At 43.9% G+C, this 26,009-nt stretch overlaps 2 protein-coding genes across 4 annotated transcripts in view; one reads left to right on the plus strand and one right to left on the minus strand.

The window, feature by feature from the left end:
- The window catches only part of JAG1 (jagged canonical Notch ligand 1), a 34,821-nt gene extending 24,079 nt beyond the window's left edge, over positions 1-10,742 (plus strand). The window contains exons 10-26 of the mRNA XM_054290117.1: positions 742-855; positions 1,253-1,299; positions 1,799-1,972; positions 2,464-2,614; positions 3,138-3,302; positions 3,808-3,921; positions 4,529-4,642; positions 4,748-4,861; positions 4,986-5,102; positions 5,604-5,631; positions 5,732-5,817; positions 6,621-6,734; positions 6,959-7,068; positions 7,148-7,384; positions 7,715-7,846; positions 8,288-8,438; positions 8,758-10,742. Of these exons, the coding sequence (XP_054146092.1) occupies positions 742-855; positions 1,253-1,299; positions 1,799-1,972; positions 2,464-2,614; positions 3,138-3,302; positions 3,808-3,921; positions 4,529-4,642; positions 4,748-4,861; positions 4,986-5,102; positions 5,604-5,631; positions 5,732-5,817; positions 6,621-6,734; positions 6,959-7,068; positions 7,148-7,384; positions 7,715-7,846; positions 8,288-8,438; positions 8,758-9,215 (2,426 nt within the window). The 3' untranslated portion in view covers positions 9,216-10,742. The remainder of the gene's footprint in view (positions 1-741; positions 856-1,252; positions 1,300-1,798; positions 1,973-2,463; positions 2,615-3,137; positions 3,303-3,807; positions 3,922-4,528; positions 4,643-4,747; positions 4,862-4,985; positions 5,103-5,603; positions 5,632-5,731; positions 5,818-6,620; positions 6,735-6,958; positions 7,069-7,147; positions 7,385-7,714; positions 7,847-8,287; positions 8,439-8,757) is intronic.
- Positions 10,743-13,799: 3,057 nt separating this feature from the next.
- The window catches only part of SLX4IP (SLX4 interacting protein), a 73,158-nt gene continuing 60,948 nt past the window's right edge, over positions 13,800-26,009 (minus strand). For 2 of the 3 annotated variants that reach the window (XM_054290363.1, XM_054290364.1), the window contains exons 8-9: positions 20,974-21,083; positions 17,583-19,491 (exon numbers count right to left, since the gene is read on the minus strand). In XM_054290363.1, coding sequence (XP_054146338.1) covers positions 18,657-19,491; positions 20,974-21,083 — 945 coding nt within the window. In that variant the 3' untranslated portion in view covers positions 17,583-18,656. Of the gene's footprint in view, positions 13,900-14,489; positions 14,657-16,726; positions 16,866-17,582; positions 19,492-20,973; positions 21,084-26,009 lie in introns of those variants that run through there. The other variant, XR_008483967.1, reaches the window with a different exon arrangement.

Raw genomic sequence — 26,009 nt, forward strand, 5'->3', positions numbered from 1 at the left:
TCATCCAGTGTTGTTCCAGAGCTGGAAAAGATAAATACAAAAGGGATCATAGTCCTGCATTACTCATGGTCATGTTTCTGAAGCCTGTGGATGTATTTTGGCACATTGAAGACATTCAGTGTCTGTTTGCAGGACTGAGGTCTAGGTCAGCGTCCAAGAGCAGTGTGGCTTCCATCACCTTGCTTCTGCATGCTGGCACTTGAAGGAAATAGTTAACAGAGACATCCTTCAAACCAGAATTGCCCTGAAGTGGGGAGGCTGCATGTTGTGCCTCCCAGTCCCGCCCCCACATGTGCTTCTCTCCCTTAGCCCTGTGAGAAAGTTGCTGTATCTCCTCAACCATGTCAACTCCTCCAGACCCAGGAGCTCCCAGCTGGGTTCCAAAATGGGGATGATCTCACGGAGAGTGAGCTGGCTGCATTCTTTACACAACACACTCATCCCAGTGACCAGGCTGCAGCATTCCTCCTTCAGAATGCTCAGCTGAGATGCGTGTGTGGGGGCAAGTTGCTCTTAATGAGTGGCTGGGTAATTGTGAAATAATTAGCGTAGCCTGTATGTTCTAATTGCAGAGAAACTGAAAGAGCCTTCAGAGGCTGATGATGATTGACTTTTGTTCCTTCAAGTCACGCTAATCCCGGCTGTATGCTGCAAGTTCCTCTTAGCTCTGGAGGAACTGCTGGTTATTGCTGGGGTGTGGGCTTCTCCCTTCCCCCCTGAATGTTCCCCTTGGTTTTCCAGATGCCAATGAATGTGAGGGCAAGCCCTGTGTCAACGCCAACTCCTGCAGGAACCTGATTGGCAGCTACTACTGTGACTGCATTACTGGCTGGTCTGGCCACAACTGTGATATAAGTAAGTGTCCATACCCTTGGGTTTGTCAACAGCCAGCTCTTTGGGCATATGCGCCCCTGAGTTCTGAGCTCAATTTAAACACTGGGCAGAGCCCCAGCAGTTGATGTTTTTAGAAAGGGAGTAGTTGGTGCCGAATGAAAATACACAATTTTATCAAAGTCATTAGCCTGTACCATAGCTATATTCTGATAAAGGGACTAAAACAATGATGTGAAGTTTTACTGCCTCCCCTAGAAGAATCGCGAAAGGTTTCCCACCCATTATAATAACCTTATCTCAAGGAAGGCATGCAGGAAACTTGACAAAAAGTTTATCTAGCTGCAGTTTTAGAGAGACCTGAACTCTCTATCTAGTGTAAATATATTTTTGCCTTCTAACCGTGCTAATTTTATTGCAGATATTAACGACTGTCGTGGACAATGTCAGAATGGAGGATCCTGTCGGGTAAGCTGTTCTTGTTTTACCTTGGTTTCCCCAAGGCTTGCAACGGTAACTAAAACATTTGAACCTAAGCACAAAAAGTTTGGAAAATAGCAAATAGCTGGTGCAAATGGTCATGTCCCCTTGGGGGAGGGCCTATGTCATGCTACAGCATGTTGAGATATGTCTGTAGAACAGTAAGGGAAAAAAAGTATAACTTCAATAAATGACTCATTTTCACTGCCAATGTCACCAGTGAACGAGCTGGTGGTTGTGCAAACTACCTACTGGAAATGCAGGCACTTCCCTTCAACCTGTTGATTAATGTATTCTGCCTGGAAATTCAGAATGTAAACTGGGACTGGGTGGTCTCTGTGTGTGTGTGTGTTTGGTTTTTTCCCCTCTAAATATTTTGGACATTGAGATGATTTTTTTTTAACTTTTAAAAAATTATTTTTCTTAATAAGAATATATCAAAGGAGGAACAACATTAACTCTGAAACTTTTTTATGTTCTTTCCCAGGACTTGGTTAATGGTTATCGGTGTATCTGTTCACCTGGCTATGCAGGAGATCACTGTGAGAAAGACATCAATGAATGTGCAAGTAACCCTTGCATGAATGGGGGTCACTGCCAGGATGAAATCAATGGATTCCAATGTCTGTGTCCCGCTGGTTTCTCAGGAAACCTCTGTCAGGTAAGAAGGCCGGGTGAAAGGCAGGCCCTCAGCCAGTGCCGTTTGTTCCAACGCTCCGGATCTGAGCACGAAATGCCTTGCATCCAGTGAAGCATAGTATAAAGTTGTACTTGATATCGCTGTCAGTCTGCCAAGAAACTGCTTGATTAATATATATTGGGGCGGGGGAAGAAACCAACAAACCCCTGACAGGCTGTGGAGGATTCTCTTTGTTAAGCAGACAGCAGAGTTTGCACGTCAGGCTTTGTGGAGCTCTCAATATTAACTTTGGCGGTTTAATATCGAGAGTTGTCTGCCGCAATAGTGGCGAGCGGGACTAAACTCTGTGTGCTATGAATGATTCTTTGAGGCCGCAGATAAAAAGGTCAGATTCCACAATGTCAGCCTGTCGTGGTGAGGGAAAGCCATGATAAACCTCTTTCACTCAGCTTTCCCTCGCTCCCTTTCCCGCCCCTTCCCATTTCCCTTCCCTCTCTGTGCACTGCTTACAGCTGGACATAGATTATTGCGAGCCAAATCCGTGCCAGAACGGCGCCCAGTGCTTCAATCTTGCCATGGACTATTTCTGTAACTGCCCGGAGGATTACGAAGGGAAGAACTGCTCCCACCTGAAGGATCACTGCCGCACCACTCCGTGTGAAGGTTCGTGTTGCTTTGGGGGTGAAGGGCTGTGGCTGCCAATGGTTCCTGCCCTGCCCTCACTGGGGCCCTAATTCAGCTCCAGCAGGGGAGTCACTGGAGTAGCTCTGCTATAAGGAGGCTGAATTTTGCCCTCTGCCTTAGGCCTCTCCCCGTGTGAAAAGATAAGTGATGTTTGTAAGTATCAGCTATTAAAGACAGCATTATGTCCATGTGGACAGAAAGCACAGGTAGCAAATAGCCTGATGCATTTATTCCAGGCCGTGGATGTGTTCCAGCAATCATCAGATAAGATGCTGTGATTATTTTATGCACAGTTGGCAGAGTCCAATGTTATTTTAAAGCAGCAAACATATTTGTAGTCATATGTTTATGGTTTCATTCGATGATCTTAAAGGTCTTTTCCAACCCAAATGACTCAATGGCACAAGTGTCTTCTAAATGTCCGTGGCTGGAAGTGAAAGTGTTGCTCTTGAGGAACTGGGTTGCATGAGTAATTCTCATGTTGGTCTCTGCTTTCCTGCAGTAATTGACAGCTGCACTGTGGCAGTGGCTTCCAACAGCACACCCGAAGGGGTTCGCTACATCTCTTCCAACGTTTGTGGTCCTCACGGGAAGTGCAAGAGCCAGGCGGGTGGAAAATTCACCTGTGAATGCAACAAAGGATTCACCGGCACCTACTGTCATGAGAGTAAGAGCAAAAAAGAGAATCTGTTTTACTGTCCCCCACTCTTACTGGGCAAAGATTCCATCCTTCCCTCCCAGACCCCTTTTCTTCATTGTAACTCAGTGAACCTTGGAACTGCTGTAAGTTTTCATATCCCTCTTGGGCGAGGCAGAGTGGAATTTGCTAGGCCTTGGGGAAGGTTCAGAGCCCTGACCCCTCTGGCCTTGAATTGTATGTTGTTGAAAACCTTATGTATACAAGGTCTGAGGGAGTTAGTAGTGAGGTTTAACGTGGATCTTAAGGACTCCTGAATTTTTTGTTTTTAATAGTGACAGGTTCATCACCTTGTGCAGTTTTTTACTCATTTGTCATCTTGCTTATAACCCTCCCTTTCCAAAGGGTATTATTAGAAATGGAAGTAGTACCAAACAGTCTGCAGTAAGATAATGATTCCTAGTAACTGTACTTCTAGTTTGACTTTTTTTTCCCCTCTTTTTTTAATCCTCTTCTTTCTTCCCAATTGTTGCAGATATCAATGACTGTGAAAGCAACCCCTGTAAAAATGGTGGCACTTGCATTGATGGCATCAACTCCTACAAATGTATTTGTAGTGATGGATGGGAAGGAACATATTGTGAAACGAGTAAGTTATCCATGCTCCAGCACCTTGGGAAAACATTGGGAAGGAATGGCTGGTACTGTCAAGATGACAGTGACCTATGTCAATAAACTCTGCTTCAAAGGCCACAGAGGACTAGGTCCTCCCACCAAGTCCCAATCTTTTGTATTGGAACTAAGCCCAAGTTACAAAGCTGGACTGGGATTAGGGCCTGGCTCTCTCACTATTGAGTTTCCTGCTCTGTCCTTTGGATAACTTCCAGGAAGAAACCCTTTGCATTAGTAGATGCCACTTTATGGCCTGTCTGCGTATCATACTTGCATTTTGTCAATCTCAGGAACAGAGAGGAGTTGAGTGCTCTGCTCCCTTTGCCTGACTAACAGGGTAGTTTATGTAATAGACCTTTTCACTGAAACAAGATTACAAACAAAACGAAAACAAACTGGAGGACTGCGGTGAAACACTCTTCATCTATGTGACAGTGCTTAAAACTTTAAAATACTGACTTAGGCATTTAATCCACAATTGAAACACAGGCCAAAATTAGGGGTGGGTTATGCTCCTTTCAAGCATTGTGTTTGGCAGTTCTGTAAATACTACTGAGCCTGTTTTCTCTCCTTAACATATCCAGATATTAATGACTGCAGTAAAAACCCTTGCCACAATGGAGGAACTTGCCGAGACTTGGTCAACGACTTCTTCTGTGAATGTAAAAATGGGTGGAAAGGAAAAACTTGCCACTCCCGTAAGTTCAGCATTTCCAAAACATACCAGACGTGCTCTGATAGGCTGCATGAACTCATTGCCCTAAGGGAGCACCAGCATTAAGGACAGTTTGGGTTTTCCACAGGTGACAGCCAGTGCGATGAGGCGACGTGCAACAACGGGGGGACGTGCTACGACGAGGGGGACACTTTCAAGTGCATGTGTCCTGCAGGATGGGAAGGAGCCACTTGTAACATAGGTAAATAGCCTGCACAATCGCCAGGAAGCAGATGCAGCGCTGCAGCTCTGACCTCAGCTGTTCCTCTTGGCTCAGGCTTGAGGGCTTTCTAACAACTGAGCGGCAAATGTTGTTTGTGTTACAGCGAGGAACAGCAGCTGCCTGCCAAACCCCTGTCACAACGGTGGTACCTGTGTGGTCAGCGGGGACTCCTTCACTTGTGTCTGCAAGGAGGGCTGGGAAGGACCCACATGCACCCAGAGTAAGTCAGCTCTGCTTGAACTCTTCCAGAGTGTTGCATGATGAGAACATGAACTCATCCTGTCGCCCTTGGAGTCAAGATTGAATCCAGAAGGGAAAGCTTGTTTGATGTAGGCTTTAGCATCACCTGAATCTTTGTTTTTAATGACTTTATGTGATACAGCCCTGACCTGGGCATGAGAAAGTTGCAAATGAGCTAAGTGGAGACAGATGTTGTCTTGTTTTCTCCTGCATTCTTTTTCTACGAGCAGCTCTGTCTGCTTCCACTTTTTCCCCCCCTGTTAGATTCTTTACAAGGATCTCTTCCTGCATACATGTGTTCCACAATGTAGTTAACAAATTTTGTGGTACAAGCCTGGAATCAATTTAGTAGAGAATTTCAGCATATTTTCGTAAAAGTTGAGCTAAGTATAACTTGGGCATTAGGGGAAGTTTGATCATTCTTTACTGCCAGTATTAGCCAAAGTCTACATGTTTAATGCTGTCTGTCTTTGCTTTGCAGACACAAATGACTGCAGTCCTCATCCTTGGTAAGTTTGTTATGTTTATCCTATGCTCTTTTTGTTGCTTTAGAATTCTGGGTTCCTTTTATCTGTGGCAGTTTTTAATGTCTGTGATAATTGTCCACAGTTACAACAGTGGCACTTGCGTGGATGGAGAGAACTGGTACCGCTGTGAGTGTGCTCCAGGCTTCGCCGGGCCTGACTGCAGGATCAGTGAGTGTTCCCATGGCTCTCTGCCTCACTTCTTGTCTCACTTGAATCTTGTTGCAAGACAATCATCTTAATTGAGTTAAGTAGTAGATCAGATGAGTGATAGATGTCTTGTGTCGTCCCTATCTGTACCTGGATCTGTAGCAGATTTGGAGAAGGCAGGAATCACACTGAAAATGAATGAAATTTAAAGTCTTTCAGCTGCAGCTGAAACCTCTTGGTTCAGACGAGTGGGTAAAATGCCCTTTGGGACAGCCTTCCCTTGTGTTTGTGTGGCCCAGACTTCTGCTTGAGATGAAAGTGTGCCAGCCAAAAACCTTGTCAATTAATAATCCACCTCCAAGCCCTGAGGTGATGTATGCGCTTCCCTGTAATTTAATAATAATTATAGGTAGGAGGACACTTTTTTTAATAACAGCCATGGAATAGAAGTCTCACAGCAGCAATAGAGCTGGGAAGGGTTTAACATTGCCATCAGTTGAAGAATCTAGTGGGGGACAAAATTGGAACACATCAGAGGAGAGGAGAGGAAGTGTGTCTGTGTAGGAAGGAATATGTCCTTGCCCTGGAAAGCTCGAGTAGCCACAGGGGTCAGGTTTTGATCTTTGTTAGTGCCACACAGCAGAAACGTCAAAGGACTTTTCTGAGTTTATACTGGTGCTGCAAGCAGGAATCCATGTCCCAGTAGACACTAGAAAATGAACATAAAGCTCCAGTAGGCAATTCTATCCCATGTTTGCTTTTTTCCTGACAAACAAAAGGATACTGTGGAGTAACTGTTCTGTTTCCTCTCCTTCCCATCACAGACATCAATGAATGCCAGTCCTCGCCCTGTGCCTTTGGAGCCACGTGTGTGGATGAAATTAACGGGTACCGTTGCATTTGCCCCCCGGGTCGCAGTGGTGCAGCATGCCAAGAAGGTATTCCAGATGCCAGAGCTGAGCCTAGCACTTGTAGCAAAAGCTGTATAATTGCACATTGGTGGGTTTGTGGTTGTATGGGGTTGGTTTTGGGGCACACTATCTGTTGTTTTTTAAAGCAAGTATCCTTATTGAAGAAGAAACTCGGTGGGAAGTTCACATGAGCTTTGAAAAGGTGTTTGTTTCCTGTTTTTAGCTTATAATTCTGTTCACTCTCTCCTCAGTTACAGGAAGGCCTTGCATTACCAGTGCTCGAGTCATGCCAGATGGGACTAAGTGGGATGACGACTGCAATACCTGTCAGTGTCTGAATGGAAAAGTCACCTGTTCTAAGGTACAGCTGTGCTGTGGTTTGGCTTACAGCACCCTCTGTGCCCCAGGCAGTGGATTCTCACAGTATTCATCCTGCCTAGGTTTGGTGTGGCCCTCGGCCCTGCGTGCTGCACGGCAAGGGCCCCGCCGAGTGCCCCGCCGGCCACGCCTGTGTCCCTGTGCGGGACGACCACTGCTTCACCCGCCCGTGTGCCGCCGTGGGGGAGTGCTGGCCCTCCAACCAGCAGCCTGTCAGGACCAAGTGCAACTCCGACTCCTACTACCAGGACAACTGTGCCAACATCACCTTCACCTTCAACAAAGAAATGATGGCCCCGGTGAGTAACAGCAGCTCGCTGGGCTGAGGCACACACAGACTCATTCCCAGAGCGTGGAGAGATGTTTTCCATAGGGAAAACTGCTGCAAAAGCTGACTCTGCCTCATTAGCAAAGAAAACAAAAAGCAGAGAAGGATTAATATAGCCTTGCAGCCTAAATGCTTTTGTGACTAGAGAAGAAAAATAAGCTAGGTTGGAGGGAATTCCACCTCCTTTTCCCCTGAGAACTCTTACTTCAGGGCAAAAAAAAATTCTCAAACAAATCTTACATCTGTCTGTTCGTGTGCATATGTATTTAAAAAAAGCCAACATCTTTTTTGTATCCTCCAGGGCCTTACCACAGAGCATGTTTGCAGTGAATTGAGGAATCTGAATATTCTGAAGAATGTTTCTGTTGAATATTCCATCTATATTACCTGTGAGCCTTCCCACTTGGCAAATAATGAAATCCATGTTGCTATTGTAAGTATTACTGGAATATTTTTAAATGTCTTAGTAGTTGATTGCTCAGATATGTGTGCAACATGTGGATTTCATAAAAATATTAATTCCTGGCTTCGTTAGCGCTTCTTGTGGTTTAGTTTCCATCCTGATGCCCTTTAAGAACAGGAAAGGAATTCTGGGTACATGTGTGTACCTGAAAGCTGCCGTCTGGGAGCAACTGTAATAGGAGGAGTAAAATATTTCTCTGTTATACTCTTGCTTTCGGGGGGTTTTTGGTCTTCTTAAGGATGAGGACAAGAATTCAGAGTCGTTAGTTTCCGCCCACAGCAGGCCATTTTGCTTTGATTCTGTTTGTTATAGATGAACAGTAGCAAGAGCCTTCACTGCCTGTTAAGGTTTATAAATAGCAGGTTCCCCTGTGCATCTGATGTGGTGTTAACTGTGTGCCTCCTCCTGCAGTCTGCAGAGGACATTGGGGAGGATGAAAACCCCATCAAAGACATCACAGATAAGATCATCGACCTGGTCAGTAAGCGCGACGGGAACAACACGCTGATCGCTGCCGTCGCCGAGGTCAGGGTGCAGCGGCGGCCGGCCAAGAGCAGAACAGGTGAGCTGCTCCTCGGCCCAGCTCCTGCAGGGCCCTGCCAAGGGCAGAGCCTGTCCTCCCTTTGGACACTCCTAGCAACTCCCTGATCATCAGGAACAATGGGGAGGCTTTGCACACAAGGTCTATTCATTACTAAAAACCCTAAAGAAACTTGCCAGAAGTTTGCTAAACCTGGCAAAAGGGCTGCTGCCCTTCCATGCTCCTCACAGAGAAATGCGGGAAGTAACAAGGCATAAGAACTGAGATTTGTTTTCTGTGAGACATCCCCAAGTGTCCCCCATGGTCTGCAGCAGGACTAACTGTCTCCTGTCTCTTGCAGATTTCCTGGTGCCCTTGCTGAGCTCGGTGCTGACAGTAGCCTGGATCTGTTGCCTGGTCACCGTGTTTTACTGGTGCATCCGAAAGCGCCGGAAGCAGAGCAGCCACACCCACACGGCCTCTGACGACAACACCACCAACAACGTCAGGGAGCAGCTGAACCAGATCAAAAACCCCATTGAGAAACACGGAGCAAATACTGTCCCCATTAAAGACTACGAAAACAAAAACTCTAAAATCGCCAAAATAAGGACACACAACTCTGAGGTGGAGGAGGATGACATGGACAAGCACCAGCAGAAGGCCCGATTTGCCAAGCAGCCAGCCTACACTTTGGTAGACAGAGATGAAAAGCCCCCCAACAGCACCCCTACAAAACACCCAAACTGGACAAATAAACAGGACAACAGAGACTTGGAAAGTGCACAAAGCCTAAATCGGATGGAGTACATCGTATAGCAGACGGTGGGGTGCTGCCATGCAGGGCCTTTGAGTATCGATAGAAAGGCACTCAAGAGCTTGTAGTTCTTAAACTGTTGTGTAATATTTGAGTCTAAGGCTATTATTTACTTAGAATCCCTGTGTTAATTTAAGTTTGGACAAGCTGGCTTACACTGGCAATGATAGTTGCTGTGGTTGGCTGGAATACCAAGTGCTGCATTTCACATATATGCAAAACTAGTCAAAAGTGCCCTCTTGTAAATTCAGCTGCAGCTGATCCATCACAGAAACGTTCCATAAGGTATTACATAGCCTTATTACTCTTCCTTAGTGTTCATTTTTTTTTTCTGCCAGATGTTCCGATTTATACAGTTTCTTTAGAATAATACATTTTATTTATATTTATTGAATTTGAGTTTTTTGTATATTGGTTTTATGGTGACGTACAACTAGTTCTGTATTTGAAAGTGCCTTTGCAGCTCAGAACCACAGCAACTATCAAAAATAAGTTTATTATTTATTTTTTTATTGTATTTTTGTTGGGGGTGGGTGGGGGGAACTTGTCAGCAGTTGCTGGTAAATGAAGAATTTAAAGAGGAAAATGTGTCAAAAATAGAAGTTTGTATAGATATGTAAATAATTCTTTTTTTATTAATCACTGTGTATATTTGATTTATTAACTTAATAATCAAGAGCCTTAAAATATCATTCCTTTTTATTTATATGTATGTGTTTAGAGTTGAAGGTTTTTGATAGCATTGTAAGCTCGTGGCTTCTCTATTTTGAATTTATTTTCTTGTTACATGTTGCCTATATGCCAAAACTAAGGTGTTCTAAAATAGTTTATTTTTAATAGGATGGGCTTTCATGCCTTGATGCTGGTTTTTGTACAATGTCAAACGTTTGAAACACCTTCCATAGTATCACTTTAAGACTATTTGTAAGTACTGACTGAGGCAGTTTAGAGAATTAGACTAGAAAATTTTTTTTGCTGCTTTAGACTTGAAAACCGAGTGACAGGCAGATAATCTGCTAAGAAGCAGTTTAAGGGAACAAAACTGAGCTATTACTTTATGTAGATGAAATGTGAGTGGTTGCATGTAATTAAAAATATCAAATTAGCGTGTGAAGTTGGAAACACAGCAATCTTATTTTGTAAATTCTAATTATTTTTTTCTCACCATGAATATGTAATACTGAACCACTTGTAGATTTGACTTTTTTTGTAATCTACTGCATTTAGGGAGTATTCTAATAAGCTAGTTGTTGAATACTTGAACAGTAGAATGTCCAGTAAGATCACTGTGTAGGTTTGCCATAGATTACACTGCCCGCCTTAACAAGTGAGGAAATCAAAGTGCTATTACGATGTTTAAGATCAAAAGGCTTATAAACATAGTCATCTCAGTGGTTAACCATTGAGATCATGAAGATACCTTGTATTGTGATATTAGTGTTATATGAAAATGCATCTTTGATGTGTTGTTCCTGGCAATAAATCTTGAAAAGTAATATTTATTAAATTTTTTGTATGAAAACATGAAAGAGCGTGGAGATTATTGAGCTTGGAGGCGCTCCCGGCCAGTCAGTTGTGCAAAAGCAGGGGCAGGTGCTGCTGGAGGTTTCCAGGCCCTGCCCCTGCCTTTGGTGGAGTCAGTTTTTGTTAGCTGATGACACGTTCCCCTCTGGCTCCCGTGGCACCGAGGAGGTCTGAAAGCAGCGTGTCCCTTGTTCTCACTGCCTCTTGGCCAATGTCCCTCGGTGCTCTGAGGGTGCTGTGGCTGCACCTGTGCAACGAGTTTACCCTGCACGGGCCAATGAGCTGCCCCCAGATAGGAACCAAATCTAAGCAGCTAGGCAAGATCCAAAGTGCTGACCTGGATGGGAAGGGATCCATAGATGATGCTGATTTCTAATGGGCAAAAAGTGCTTTGTAGAGCATAAAGTAAACTCTGAAAGTATTCAACATCATGGCTTTGAATGCTGAACTAATGCTGCCCCTCCCACCTATGGGCAGGGGCTGGCTGGCTCAGGGTCTGCTCTGGTTTTACCATGTTCTGATGAAGCTGCAAAACTGTTCTGCTAAGGGGCTACTGCAAAGCTGAAGGAACAATTAACTGTGTAACAAGTTCATTGAAAAATAGTTGAACCAACCTGCTGCAAGGCTAGGCCTTTGCATCTGTATTTGTTTGTAATAATAAACAGGTATTTTATATACAGATTGCTGCAATATGAATACACTGAACGCTAACAAAACCTGAGAGTGAGAAATACTTTCTTCTGTACTTTTTTTACAGCTGTCAAAAAAAAATTGATAAAATCTAATTAGTGTTACTTTTTATTTTGAACTCACTTTAGAAGATTTCCATCGTGGCTACTCTACTTTGGCTGGGTGCTGCTTTTACTCTTCACACTCACACACCTCACAGGGCAGGTACCGGAGCCTGTTTAGTTTACTGCCTCCTGAAGGAGAAGTCAACACCATTAGCTTCAGCTGACCACTTCAATAATTCCTCATCAAACAAATCCCACGAGTATTTTATTTCCCTTTGTTCCCTGACTTCTAAATCTGGAATAAAGCAAACACGTCATGTCCAAAAAAGCTACTTAAAGATAATGGAATCTTCCACCTGCCTCCAAAGGGCAAAGCTGGGCTATTCCCTGACTGCTATCCCATACGTTTAACACTGAATTAACCATCTTCCTGCTGTCTACTGTTCACATGGGTCTCAAATTCAAGGATACAGGAAGTTGAGCCCCTCTTCCAAAGGGCTCAAATATACTTGAATTTATAGGGATTTCTAAGAGTCTGCTTTCTATTAACCAAAAAAATAATTAAAATAGGGCATTTTCTATTTCTGAGAACAATAGTTGTCAGGCTTCTTGAAAACCTACTGAGGCCATTTCTAGTTACAGACTTACTCATTTAACAATATGTACATGTAGTGACAAAGTGTTTAGGTCTCTGAAGATTCAGTGAAAGCAAAACCTGGGTTCCTCAAGCTTCAAAACATGTCAAAGCCCTGAGATCAGGGTTCCTTTATTTACTTCCAGCCCTTCCTGTGCTCCATGCAGAGGTTTTGCTACTGCAGAGCTCCTCCAGACACACCCTGCTCTTCCCCACGGATTTTCCTCACTTCATCACTATCCCATGGTGTTGGAAAATTAGAATCATGCAAGTTGTACAGGGGGCAGTCAGAAAATTCTACACAATTGCCATTATGGTATATTTAATTAATCGTCCTGTCTCAGTGGTAGCTCCACAACTTACACTGGTGACTGTAATACAAGAACAGTCCCCCAAAGCCCAGATCTATCACCAGGCTGGGGGCTGGTCCATGAAGTGGTTTCCGTTGCCATGAAAATAAATAGAAACGTGAACTTTAGGGCTTCCCTCTTAGAATACCAAGGCACATTTATTTTTGTGGAAATCATACTTTGCCAGGTCACACTTCTACTACTAAGGGAAGATACATTCTGTTTAGTCATGAGAAGTTTCCACTGGTAATGTAAGTTTGTGCTTTGGATCCTTCTTCATCTAAGCATTGAAAAATGTGTGCTTCCTGAGCTGCCATTTAAGCATACAAGAAATGAAATGAAATAGAAATGAAATGAAATGGTTCCCCTTAGCACTCTGAGCTTTGCTCTACCTAGAGCTAAATGAACCTGCTGAATGTAGGTTTGGTTCAGCCTGGCTGAACACGGCCACATCAAAGCCCTGCACCTCCGCATGGAAAGGGCCCATCTTGCACATAGGTACCTGGGAAAGGTGCTGATGGAGCAGGTTACATCAGCCTTCTCACAATACATTCATGTCACCGGGAAGGGAATGCCAGCCTCGGGAAGGGCTCCCCCTGCAGTGCCGGCAGGAGCCAAGGGCAGCTGGGAGCGCAGGGACCCGAAGCCCCTCAGGCCAGGGGAACGTGACCCAGGCTGGGGCCCAAAGGTGGGACTGCATCTCCAGCCGTGCCTGGTGAAACCATTCTGTCTTGCACAGACACACCTCCTGTTCTCACACCAGCTGACACCTGCACAGCAAGAGGTAATGGTATTAATCAGCTCCCTGCCAAGCTGAGATGTACAGGGTTATGCTCCCTGCTGCTCCTTGAAGACTGCCGGCTTCTGCTCCTTATCTGCCAGCCCTCAGGCTAGATCCAGCCCTGCCTCCCAGCAATCCCAGGTCCAGGGTGCTGCCCTGCCACCTGCAGAGTCACAAGGCAGAGCCTGCATGGTTTTTAGCAGTGCCTGCCAAGATGAGAAGTTCTGACAAGGGAAGTACCCAATTCAGCCTTTTCCTCCCCAGAAGATGGAAGTGATTGCGTAACCTCCCCGTCCCCTTCTAACGGAAGCAAGAATATTTGAGTCTATTTAAGAATTTTTTGGCTTCCTCCTTTTTAAGCATTGACAGCAATGGCCATGGTGGTTACTGTTTGCCAGTGCCCACTGAGCTTGCTTGCCAAGATCGGTTTCCCAGTAGAGGGAAAACCCAGTGAAAAAGCTGTGCAAACTGAACTGCAGTTTCTGGGGCAGAGGAGGAGGAGGAGGAGGAGAGGGGTGCAGGCTCTGGATGGCTCAGCAGTGCTTCCCTGGCACTGGGGCAGCAGCAGGGCCACGCGGGATCAGATGGCGTCAGGCTGGAGTCCCAGCCCAGATCTGCCGGCGAGCGCCTTCTGTGATGTGCAAATTGTTTCAACCAGTTTCCCTACAGGGTGGAGAAATAAATCTCTATTCCTTTCATTCTAGCACTATGAGATCATATTAATATTAAAAAGGGGCATGCCCAGCTCTAGAATTAGCGCTCCAGATAGTCTTCTTTAAAGATCTGATGCATAAATAAAAAAGATAATTATTATGCCAGCAAGTAAGGCAGTTATGGAGCTAGAGTACCAATTCCTACTGCTGTACTAAAATATTTAACTTGGACAGAACGGGAGCAAACTGAAATTTTCCTTTACAAAAGATGCACTGTCAGCTCTCACAGGAGCAGATTCCCAGCTCTGGAATAACTTAAATGGATAGTAAAGAAGGTAGGACAGTTGTGGCTAATTTCCTGAACAAATTCCAGGTTATGGCTGAAATGCCTTGTGACACTCCATCACTTCCACGACTATTAGGGTTTCCCAGCATAAGGCAACACTAAAGAACCAAAAAGTCCCTACCTAAAAATGTCACCTTACTGCCACTGTGTAAAGGATGAGGTCATGCACTATCAGGCTCGATTTTAACTATCTGGGGGAAACAGGTGGATGAAAGGACTCGTGTGAGTTGATGAAAGAATTTGCTGCTCCTTACCCAGTTTGCTTTCCCTTGGGAGCAGCTCTTCTCTCAGTGCTGCCCCAGCTGTCAGAAGCAGCACTGCCAGCTCCCTCCAGGTTCAGTGGAGCGCTTTGATATCCTGTGATGAAAGGCTCCGTGCACGGCTGTTCCCTCAGCCCACATCTTCTCCTGCACCCGGGTTACTGCCAGCGAGTTTATGTTTATTAAAGGAGAAAAAAGCACAAAGCAAAGAAGTGAGGAGTGCCTTTTATTAAAGCTAATTTCTGAGGCCAACCCACACTTCCCACTGCTGGCAAAAAGGCTCAGAGTTATTTCCTCTGTTTGATGCAGCCTGTTTGAATAGAGAACCTTTCCCTGGATACTGATAAAGCCACAGAGATACCTACTCCTAGCATGCAATCTGGGAGAGTCTATACTTCACATCTTTCTTATTCCAAACAGAAAAATATTTCCCTCCTTTTTTTTAATTTTCTTTAGGAAGAAACCATTTTCTAGTCAATAGCCAATGAGATGATGATGTAAATGCCAATTGCAACTCATCCAATGCAATCCACATGCTGAGCAGTGAGAGGGAAGGAAGTTCACACTGACCAAAGAAATGCCTTCAGAAGCTACTTAACACCTCACCTGGTCAAAGCCTTCTGTAGGAAGGGAGGTCTGGGTGCTTACCTGGCAGGTAACACCAGAACCTGCACAAAGCTTAGCACCCACAAGATCTTGGGATACTTAAAACCTTCCTACCAACCAGCACTGGGCAAGGGAGAATTCACATGAGCTGATTCCTCTTTATAAATGATTATGTAAAAGGCTGGTCTAGCTTTTGATATGTGTTTAACCATAGAAGTCCACTAAACAAATATTTTTAACTGCTTTGATGTAAAGAATAATGGAAACAATAATCTGTACACATTAGAGAGTGTTTCACTAGGAAACAACTGTTTCATTATCAGCAAAAGCATAGACCAAATGAACCAGATGATTCATTAAAAATAATAACCCACCAAAGCTGGCTGGTTTAGGATAAAAAATGAACCAAAGATATTGTTTCTGGGCTTCAATGGCAGCTTCAGAAGAGAACAGATATTCGGTATTCCCTACTTTTACAGAAAGGTATGCTAGTGCTGCTCAGAAGCAATTTGATAACAGAAAGCCAAGACTTGCAAACTGCTAATTTTACTCCATCTCAGTTTCCAGTTCCCTTTTTCCCCTCTAAACCTGATTTACGAAATCAAATTTGTGGTTCTAGAGCATGTCAGACCACACCTTTGCCAGTCCTCTGGGTGCAGGTGGATGGGTGTTGAAGAAAAAAGCAAAGTCTAAGAAGATGACCCTGGGCTTGAAGCAGAGAGAGGAGAGAGACACAGACACAGCCTCTGTGTCCCAGCACTGCCAAAGCACCACCAGGTTTGCAAAAGACCAGCTGGTATAAAAGTCCTGCTGCACAGACAGAAGAAAGTGCAGGTCTGAGCAGCAACACCTTCTAAAATCCAGAAATGACTGTGAATTCAAAGTCTTTTCCCTAAATAGCTGCATTTCTGGGAGGATCCAAGACACAACTTTTGATAGCAATGAAGCTCAAAAATACACAGCTGCACAGAGCCTACAACTTATCAAGACAGTAAGGACAAATGGAATAACACCACCGTGGACCTGTGAGAAAGCCCAGCTTTGTTCTGACTCCCCAGCCTATAACACCCTCCATCACCTCTCATCTCTCACTGTTGCATGACCACTGCTTTGAAAGGGAGATGTTCCCAGGCAGCAGAAAAGAGATAAAACCAGCATTTTAAGTAACATAACAAAATATCCTAAAGGAAAAATCAAGTGTTCTTACCTACACAGACAACAGTTTAACCTACCTAAGCCCCCTTTAAAAGCATGACCTTCATTTGAAAGGGTGCAGGCAGGTATGTTCTTCAGACAAGATTAAAACTAGAACTTTAATTATAAGGTTAACACATATATATACATATATATATATATATATATACACACACACACACGTAATAACAGTGGTGATGAAAACTGGTGTGATAAAAACTAGATGTGGTTGCCCTCTGGTTTCTGATACTTGAATTGTCTATGCTAAGACTTTAATATAAACTATCAAATTATTCTAACTACTCTCATTTTTCTGATAAATGCTTAATGTACTATCCCTGTACCTCTTTCAAGTCCATCAAAAAAGGTGCTTTTTACTCCCTTCCTGGCCCAGTATCTCCAGTGCATAAAAAAGCCAACAGCAAACATACCTCAGGCTCTTCTTCCTCCAAACCAGGTTCTTTGCAGCCTTGGTTTTGTTGGTGCTGGGAAAGAGCTTTTAGCAGAGCCTGGAGCTGGGTAAGGATTTGCAACCTGACTGCAAAGCACTGAGAAACATCACCCAAAGAGCTGAAAGAAAAAAGAGAACATGTCCTCCAGACACCTGCAGAATCTTCTTCATTTGCAGCAAGAGCAGAAATCACTTCCAGCAGGAGGAAGCCGCACAATCAGCAGAGTCCCGCTGTCAGCTGCAGAGCAGCTAACTCTCATCAGGACCTGGGTTACACCACCAACTCTAATGCTCCTGGATGTGAATCACCTCCTTAACCTCAATGAGGAGATCCACAGTCGTAAATAAATGTCACCGAGATTTTTCTAAATTACTTCACACAAAATCACAGAGCACAGGATATGCTGAGGGACTCACAAGGACCATCAGAGTCCAGCTCCTGGCCCTGCACAGGACACCCCAACAATCCCACCCGTGCAGGGGAGCACTGTTCAAATGCTTCCTGAGCTCTGCCAGGCTTGGTGCAGTGACCACTTCTCTGGGGAGCCTGCTCAGTGCCCAGCCAGGTTCTGGGTGGAAAAGCTCTTCCTGATATCCACGCTAAACCTGCCCTGACACAACTTCAGGCCATTCCCAGGTGCTGTCATGGTCCCCACACAGAGGAGATCAGTGCCTGCCCCTCCTGTTGCCCTCACCAGGAGGCTGCAGCTGCAGTGAGGTGTCCCCTCAGTCTCCTCCAGGCTGAACAGACCCAGTGCTGCTCCTCACAGGGCTTCCCCATCCTCAGGCACTCCTCTGGAAGTTCTCAAACACCTCTATATCCTTGTTACACTCCAGTGCCCACAGCTGTGCCCAGCCTCGAGGCCAGGGCAGAGTGGGACAGTCCCTCCTGTGCCTGCTGCATGCCACGGGCATGGCTGGCCCTCCTGCTGCCTCAGGGGCTGTGTCACACTGAGCTTGGGAATGAGGAAAGAAAATGGCTTATACATTTATTCTACACATTTTAAAAGACAAGCATGAAATAAAAAAGGTACATTTCCTTAGCTCATTAGCATTTAAATTCAAGAAGCAGTATGAACAAGCACTGTGAAATTAAAATTTATCTTAAAATGAGATTTAACTCTAGTGTTACTTCCACATGAAAACCAGTGTGTTGCCCTTGCACACAAGCAAGGCCTCATTTTGAAACATGTATCCATGAAGATATACATACATGTTTATATATGAACTTCACCCAAGAACAATGTTTGAAATCCAGGTGTAAACATATGAATCTAAATATATAAAAGAAACCTTCATTCTTCCCCAAGACTGAATGCATGACGACTTGTATCCACAACATGGGCTAGAATTAAATGTTCATATCAAAACTACACAAGCAGAAACTATAGTTATTTTGAAACTTCTCTGAAAAAGTGGGCCTCAAATCATCAGCTATTAATCCTGGTTAAAGAGTTATCTGAAATAAAATTAATTTGCTTTATTGCTGTAAAGATCATGTGAGTAAACCACAAACTTCCTAATATAGAGAAAGGGTAAATTTTTTACTAAAATAAACTACATGCTCAGAACAGATCACACAAGGAGTTTTAACTTTTGCTGTCAGCCGCTGATATGACTTTTTAATAACACTAAATATGTATAAATCTAAAATTTTGCTTAGTAAATAGTATTTTATAAGAGATTTTTCTTTCTATAAATCTGACGCTGTCTTGTGTAATAATCATGACTAATTCCTAAAGACTTAAAAGGATTACCTGTATTACAGTGCCAAATGACTAAGATCCTTAGTTAACTAAATTTTCTTATTGTGTTCTCTAATTTTGATTTTGTATTTCTATTGTTTTCCATCATTTTGAATTGCTTCCTGCACTTTGCTTAGGCACAACCTTGGCTGACCACCCATGCTATCAAGGCAGTATTTCAGATTTTGACTTCTTAAGCCTTCGCAGTTTTAACTTCCCGAGACCATTTTCCACATCTTTTTTTCTTTTTTGGGAAAGCTTCTCTGAAGACACGGGGCGCAGCTCTAGACATGATGCTGGCACCGCAGGCAGCTCTTCAGGAGCCGTGCTTGGCTCATTTGGGCTTGTCTGCACTCCACTGCTGCTCACAGAAAGAGACCAGGAGGGGTTTTTTCTCAAAGTCAATGACTTCTTGTCAACCATAGTCTCTGTCACATCTTGCTTTGAAAACAACTTGGAACTAAGAGGTGTCGTCTCCTCCAGGAACGGACCCAAACAATTATCATCACACTCACTCATTTCTGTATTGATGTAAGTTAAAGGAGTCCCTTCCGAGGACACTTTTGTGAAATGCTCCAGCTTTTGCTGTGAGCCACAGGTCTCGAGCTGAGCCTGTGCTCTGGTCACGCTCTGGCTTTGTTTAGGAGCCGGCGGCGCTGACTCAGAGCTGCACGGAGGGCTCTCACCGAGCAGCCTCGCCTCTGGCCGCTGCAGAGAGCGAGGTTTGTGCTGGCTGTGAACCTCCTCTGGCTGTCCCTGATGAACATCCTTTCTCTGCTCTGGCTCAGGAAGGCCCAGGCTGCCCTCAGCTGTGTTTGTGCAGTCCTTCAGCAGGCCTGGGCTCCTGCGCTTCACAGCACAGCCAGCACTCAGAGAAGCCTCACAGTCGCTGTTTCTGTTCTCTGTCTGTGAGTCTGCCCAGCCAAGATACACTTTCTTGGAGTCCTTGCTGATTTGAGGTTTGCTTGCACTACTTCTCCTTGGTTTTGTCCTCTTCACACTGCAATAAAAAGGAATTTTGTTTTTTAAATTAAAAAAGAACCTTTACTGACTCCATTTACTGTTTTTCCAACTCTGAAACATCACTTGGGCCACCCTCTTTCTGAACATGGAAAAAATCCCTGTGTATCATCTTGACAAGCAGCAATGTTTGTCTAGTGTGGATAATATCAAGCATTATCCATCTGATTTTCCACTGTTGTAGGGGAGAGCCCTATTTATTAATGACTAAGCTCCGAAAGAGTGAGTTCACACTCTTTTCCAGGCAGAACTGAATTCATTACCAACGTTAAAGGTCAACAGAGCAGAAGTATATTGAATTCCTTTCTGAACTGGCTAGATAAAACAGCATTTCCTAAGTGCCTAAATGATTGCAAACCATTCCCATATACCCACATGCATAATGCATATCTACAGGACAGAGGGAGCAGGCGGGAGAGGCAGTGAGTGTGCCTCTGTGTGAGAGCTCCTAATCTCTATTTTAGAATGTTCCTCTGGAATTTTTCCCAGGACATTTCAAAGCATTGCTTTAAAGTTAACCACTACTCATCTAGTATCAAGCCCATTCATCTGGCAAGGACTTGGGTAATGCAAGTAGATGATATTCTGAAAGGAATTACACAGGAAAATGGGATCACAAGGGACCTGACGGAGTGGCAGTACATAAACACTCCTCAGCAGCACGCTACCTAAGGGCTGTGTGAAATCCAGATCCATAAGATGAACTTTATGCCCAAGTCCTGAAGCTGCATTTGGAGTCTAAACACACAGTTGCTAGAGACGGCCCCAAGCTGAGACCATGTTCTGCTGCCCAGCAGCTCCCAGGACAGAGCATCCAACTCCCCTCAGAGAGGGCTCACCCAAACCAGGTAGAGCTGGCATGCCTCCAAAGCTAATCTCATTGCTAAAGGCAACACATGAGACAACTGTGGTAAAAAGAAAAGTTGCCAGGGTTCACAGCAAATCCCTGATTTCACAGGTGATTTGGGGCTGCTGGCATCTCCCACAGCTTGGGATGGGGTCCTGCCACCACATGGAGCAGTGACAAGTTCAGCTGATCAGCTCATCCTCCTCATCCACCCAAACAGGGATACTCTTTAATTGTGACTATTGATCCAGAGTCTCAAAATGAACAACAAAAAACATTTGTGAAGTGTTTTTCACCCGATTCAAGCATCACATATTTATTTTGGCTCAGAGCTTCATTCAAGGAAAAACAGCCTGTTTTGACTCTGCCTAGTGCTATGTGTTACATCTATGTGGGTTGTAATAGCTTTCTCCATGCTGTAAAAAACATCAACCATTTTATGTGCTTATCCACACTACAGTAGTAATCTTTCAGTAATTTAAAACAATCTTTTGTAAAGTAGTTTATATTATTTAAAATTTTGTATTATTTAAAATTTTATTTCATGAGCTAGATTCTACCAAATAAAAGTTTACCAATTATAAATTCAAAAGCTTATAAAGAATAGTGGCATACATTTTTCTCAGGATGTCTTGCTTTATTTGTTCACTCAGACTAATCTTAAGCTTCTTGCTCTCAGCAGATTCAGTAAAATATTCAGACGTCCCATTGGAAAGTTCTTCTTTCTGCTCCAAAATAAAATACAGGTTTAAAGCATGACACATCAAACTGTGATTATTCAACAGAAAGCTCCATTTCTAATACTAAGATTTACAGCTGTTCTTTATTATTTTGATCTAAGCAGTCTAAAAGAAACAATCATTTTTAATCTTTTAATATTTAGGAGTCTAGTCAGTTCCCTCCCCTTGACTCTCAAGCAACATATTTTGTATGCTAAAATACACCGCAAACAAACAAGGCTGCAATGTAAAGGACGTAGCTTTCCAAACCATCTGAGGAAACTGTTGGCAAATACTTGACATCTTTGTGGCTCAAACTGTGACAAATGCCAGGAATCTCTCTTGCAGACAGGAGCACGCTTGTCAGTTTTTTTCTGAAGAGACTGACTGGCGCAGTGGTCTATACACTTATTCTCAGAGGAATTCCCATCATTTTCCATACTCACAAAAAACCATACACAGCGTTATTTGCTCACTGAACAAGGCAAGGGTTAAAACTTTTAATTCTGACATTTAAACGCTCGCAGCTTGTAGTGGTTGGCTACTACAGGACACCAGGGGAATTCTTTCTGGTCTCAGCTAACAGCAGCACCATCCTTTTATATAATATGAGGTTGAGGCGAGCGGGAGGGAAGGAAAATGCTCCTTTTCTTCAAGCTGTGAGCACTTCCCTTCGCAATGAAACAATCTCAACCAGAGAAGGGCTGTTTGCTGATTTCACCATTAACTACCACACACTCCAAAAAAGTACTATCTCTGAGGCCACGGAGGAGAGGAAAAAGAAGTGGCGAAGTCAAGGGGCGAAGAGGCTTTGTGCATCTCCTTGTCTTTGAGAGCACTTTTCTCCCTCAGCCCCCACGATGCAGAGTGTGACAGGGCTCCCCAAACGCAGGGGAGCTCCAGCCCATTCCTTGGTGAGGCACTGGAGCCAGGTGGTGTGGAAGAACTGAGGGACACAGAGACAGCCAGCAGAGGCACAAGGCCACAGCCCGTGCATGACCCCTGCCTGGAACACCCCTCGGGAACCTGTCACTTAGGGGAGATCAAGCCCTGCCCATTTTTATATCTGTTTTAGAGGAGAGGGCAGGGGTACCTCCATGCTCTTTCCAGAAGAAATAGCCAGTGGAAACAGCTTCCTATTTTGCAAGCAGATGGCGGGTAGTCAGGCAAAGAAGTAAAGCCATTGTGGCACTTAAAAAAGCTACAGCTGTTCTGAGCCTTCCTTTCAGAGATAAGTTACACAAATGTGCACATTGAGCCACGTATGAAGTTCTGTCCACTCGTGGTGCAACGAGTGTGTTTACAGCAGGCAGAAAACAGCATACATGCAATGTGATCCCAGCCTCAGAAATCAAGCTTAACTAGTTTAATCTGAGGGATTAATTGCTGCTTCTATTCTTGCTGGAGGTAGATTCTCCTAATTTGACTAAATATATTTTCATACTTTGTAAGCTATTAAAGAAAGAAATACTACTAAGATACTCGAGCCCTATGCTAATTTTAAGAGAAGGCAGAGACTGCAAAGTCTGTAGAAACTATTTTGATTTCCAGTAACAGCCACACAACTTGGAGGCTGAAGGGTCTTGCACAATCACCCTGCATCAAAGCAGCTGGAGAGCACTCACACTTGGCCAGAGAGCCCATCTGAGCTCCTGCTGGGTGGAAATGGGTAAGGTTAATTCTGTTAACTGTTCTCCAGCCCCCAGCGTGCTGACCAGGCCAGGATCAGCAGCCCACTCAGGCAACTCTTGGCACTGTGGCAAGCAAGGCATTCAAAGGAGCCCTTAGTACAAAATCCAGCGGAGGACTGGGGATAGCGCATGTCCCCACATACTCCCTACTGCAGATAAGGAATAAGCCCCAGCTCTGACCTGCCTCTGACTCCGGACCCTGCAGGACTGGGATGGTCCTGCCAGGCTGAGAGGAGCAGACCCTGCAGAGAGGTCAGGATCAAAATCACAGCACTTGAGAGTTGAGTCAGGCTGGAGCTAATGGCCCCAAGTTGCAGGGCTAACACATTCCCTTCACTGCGCTGTCATCGACCTTTTGTTTTGCTTTCACATAACTTATCACACTAAGCAGTGACAGAAAGGGTTAAGGCATCAAAAAAAGTAAAAACCAAAATGATTTATATGTGAAACACTTCTGAACATGCCCTCTAAGTACAGTAGATTTTCCCCTCGGAACCACACCCTGTAAGTGCTGTATTTTGAGAGCTGAACAATTAACATAAGGCATATGAGTCAGGCTCTGAAAGACACTGTGGGAACCAGAGAGCCTTTTGCTATTAGTAGTGATGTAAACTCCCTAAGGCTGGAATAAGTCCACAATAGAAGGCAGAGGGAGTCATAAATAACAACAGTGGGCACTCCATATACTACTAAGACACACAGCCATTATTGGTGATACTTCCTTTATTTTCTTTATTAGGCTTAATAATTTTAGTTAATTAAAAAAAAAAAAAAACACACCGTCTGTTGTGAGAATACTATTTATTTCCTATGGGAACTTCAGGACTTGCTAAAGAAAGAAAAAAAAGCTAATCTGCTCTCATCCTGTCTAGTAATCCCAGATTCCTTTTAGGCAATGAAATAATTAAAGAAAAATATTCCAGGCATAAAAGGGAGGACAGCAGAAGCAGACATCATATAAACAATGACACCATGACAGAGAAAAACGTCAAAGCACCGCCAGACTTGCGACTCGACTCTGAGAGCTGCAGGGAGTGGGATCGCTGCTAACAAATTAAAACCACATTTCTTGGCAAATTGTTAAAGACAGACATATTTACATTTGTATAGAGACTGGGTGGGCACAAAAGATTAAAATGCTTCTCTAGCCCTTGAACTGCCAAGTTCTATTAGAAATATGTGCTCTTAAAATCTCAGGGTAAGCTCAGTCCTCTTTGTCACTAAAACTGCAGAGAAGGGCCCGCAGAAGTGAAGCTTGCAAAGTCTTACCAGCCTACCTGCTCATGACACTGGCCTCCCCAAACCTGAATTCAAGGTCCTTAACACTTATCCAAAGAGATGTTTGGGGGAAGAAAAATATCTATCAAAGCCTACAGAGAAATATCAGGCACACTGCTAGACATGGAACATGCTTCCTGTAAGGTTTATCAAATTGAAGATTCCCTTTTTTTTCAGCTGTCTTACTCCACTTACTACACACTCAAGCTGAAAAAGAAACCCTGAGAACTGGAGAAGTGGCATTCACTGCTGTCTCCATCTCTCTCCAGGACAGCTGAATTCAGCAGTACAGCACTAGATATCTGTTAAAGAGCTACCCATGGATGGGCACTTGTGAGGGACCCTTACCCTGAAGAGGAACTCATTACCCTGAAGCAGAGTGGAAGCTCTGGCCTTTCCAGCATGACAATATACTCATACAAATACTCTTTTCTTTTTTTTCTTCCAGTCTAATACTGGGTTGAAAGAAAATCTTCAAAGTGAACACTGCTGCCCCCCTTTTGTGCCTCTCTGGTGTCATGCTTGCTTGCTGTCTCTCACTCTTCTCAGTGCCACAAGCTTATAAAGTAAGACTAAGAGATAATTAAATTTCATGTCTGGTTCCCAACCCCATCATACAAAACACAGTTTTTAAAATGCATTTATCAATGTGGCTCATCAAAAATACTTAATAGAATACACCAGTGGGTTCAAGAAATCAATTTTATATCATGGTGGCAAATGGGAGGGGACTATAAAAATAAAATGGGCAAAGCTATGAACTAACGTATTATCCCAGGTCCATACAATAAAATAAAAATTAGTGAGATGAATAAGACAGAAACCCTTACTGAGAGGACCTTTAAGTAAGGTGGCAATTGGATGATTTCTCTCAGTGTCATTCTAAGCTGTATCATGAGCTCAACCATCAAAGATAACCTTTAGGTTTCAGAGGTGTCCTGAGAGATGATGGGCAGATCAGAGAGGTCAGACAGGACTCCTTCCAATCTGATAAGCAAAAAGGGCTCCTTAAAGCAAGTGAGGAGGCTCCTGAGGGAAGGACGGATCAGACATTACAATCTAACTGATAAAAAAGTGACAGAGACAGGACTTTGGGTCTCGCCTCCTGCCCTCTCCCAACCCACATGAAGGAAAAGCTTCCCACAGTTTCAAGATGCAAATTTTTTTGCATTTCCAATGTAGTGATGCATCAGTCCTGGCAGTTCTACACATGAACTCCAACCACATCATAAAACACTTGTAGAAGTTTTCCAAGTACAGAAATGGATATTAATCTCAACCTGAAATACAGTTCCTTGATCAGATTTGTAGAATATTGATCTACATTTTAAAGACTGTCTTGCTGTAAAAGTCAGTAAATTCCAGTAAAAACCATTAAGGTTACACTGGAATACTGGTATTGCCTTTGAAATAAGTATTTTTAAGGAATGCTGGTGGTTTTCAAAAAACTCCAATTTCAATCTTGAAAGAATGTAACAACCAGAGCAAACTGCATCTGTCCAGGAGGAGCAGAACTGTTCAACCTTCCCATGACCTAGCAGAGAAGGCAAAATCAAACTCCTGGATCAGCACAGTCTTCATCATCTACCACCAAAATTCCCTTGAACGTGACACCACAGATTTTCAGTCCTGATGCTCAGGAGACCCTATGGTCTGCATTATTTAGTCCAAGCATTGGCCCAGTCTGTTACAAGCCCCTGTGATACACATTCCCCTTTCTCAAAGCACAAGGTGTGAACCCAAGTTTCTCACTCAATACATAAGTCCTGGCAATTGCAAACATTCCAAAGGTCCCCCAGGCATCACCAGATTAGTTTAAAGCATATGACTTCTATGAGGAAAATGCCCTCTTCCTTTTGAAGTATTTCGTGCAGATTTTAACTGTATTTCACATATAGGAGGAATCCCAGACTGTTCTGAGTGTTGGAAATTCAGAGCTCTCTAGATTTGCATTTGAACATCC

The sequence above is a fragment of the Melozone crissalis genome, unplaced genomic scaffold (assembly GCF_028551555.1).
Source record: "Melozone crissalis strain CALT ecotype California unplaced genomic scaffold, PUWL_Pcris_2 ptg000081l_1, whole genome shotgun sequence".
Lineage (NCBI taxonomy): Eukaryota > Metazoa > Chordata > Aves > Passeriformes > Passerellidae > Melozone > Melozone crissalis.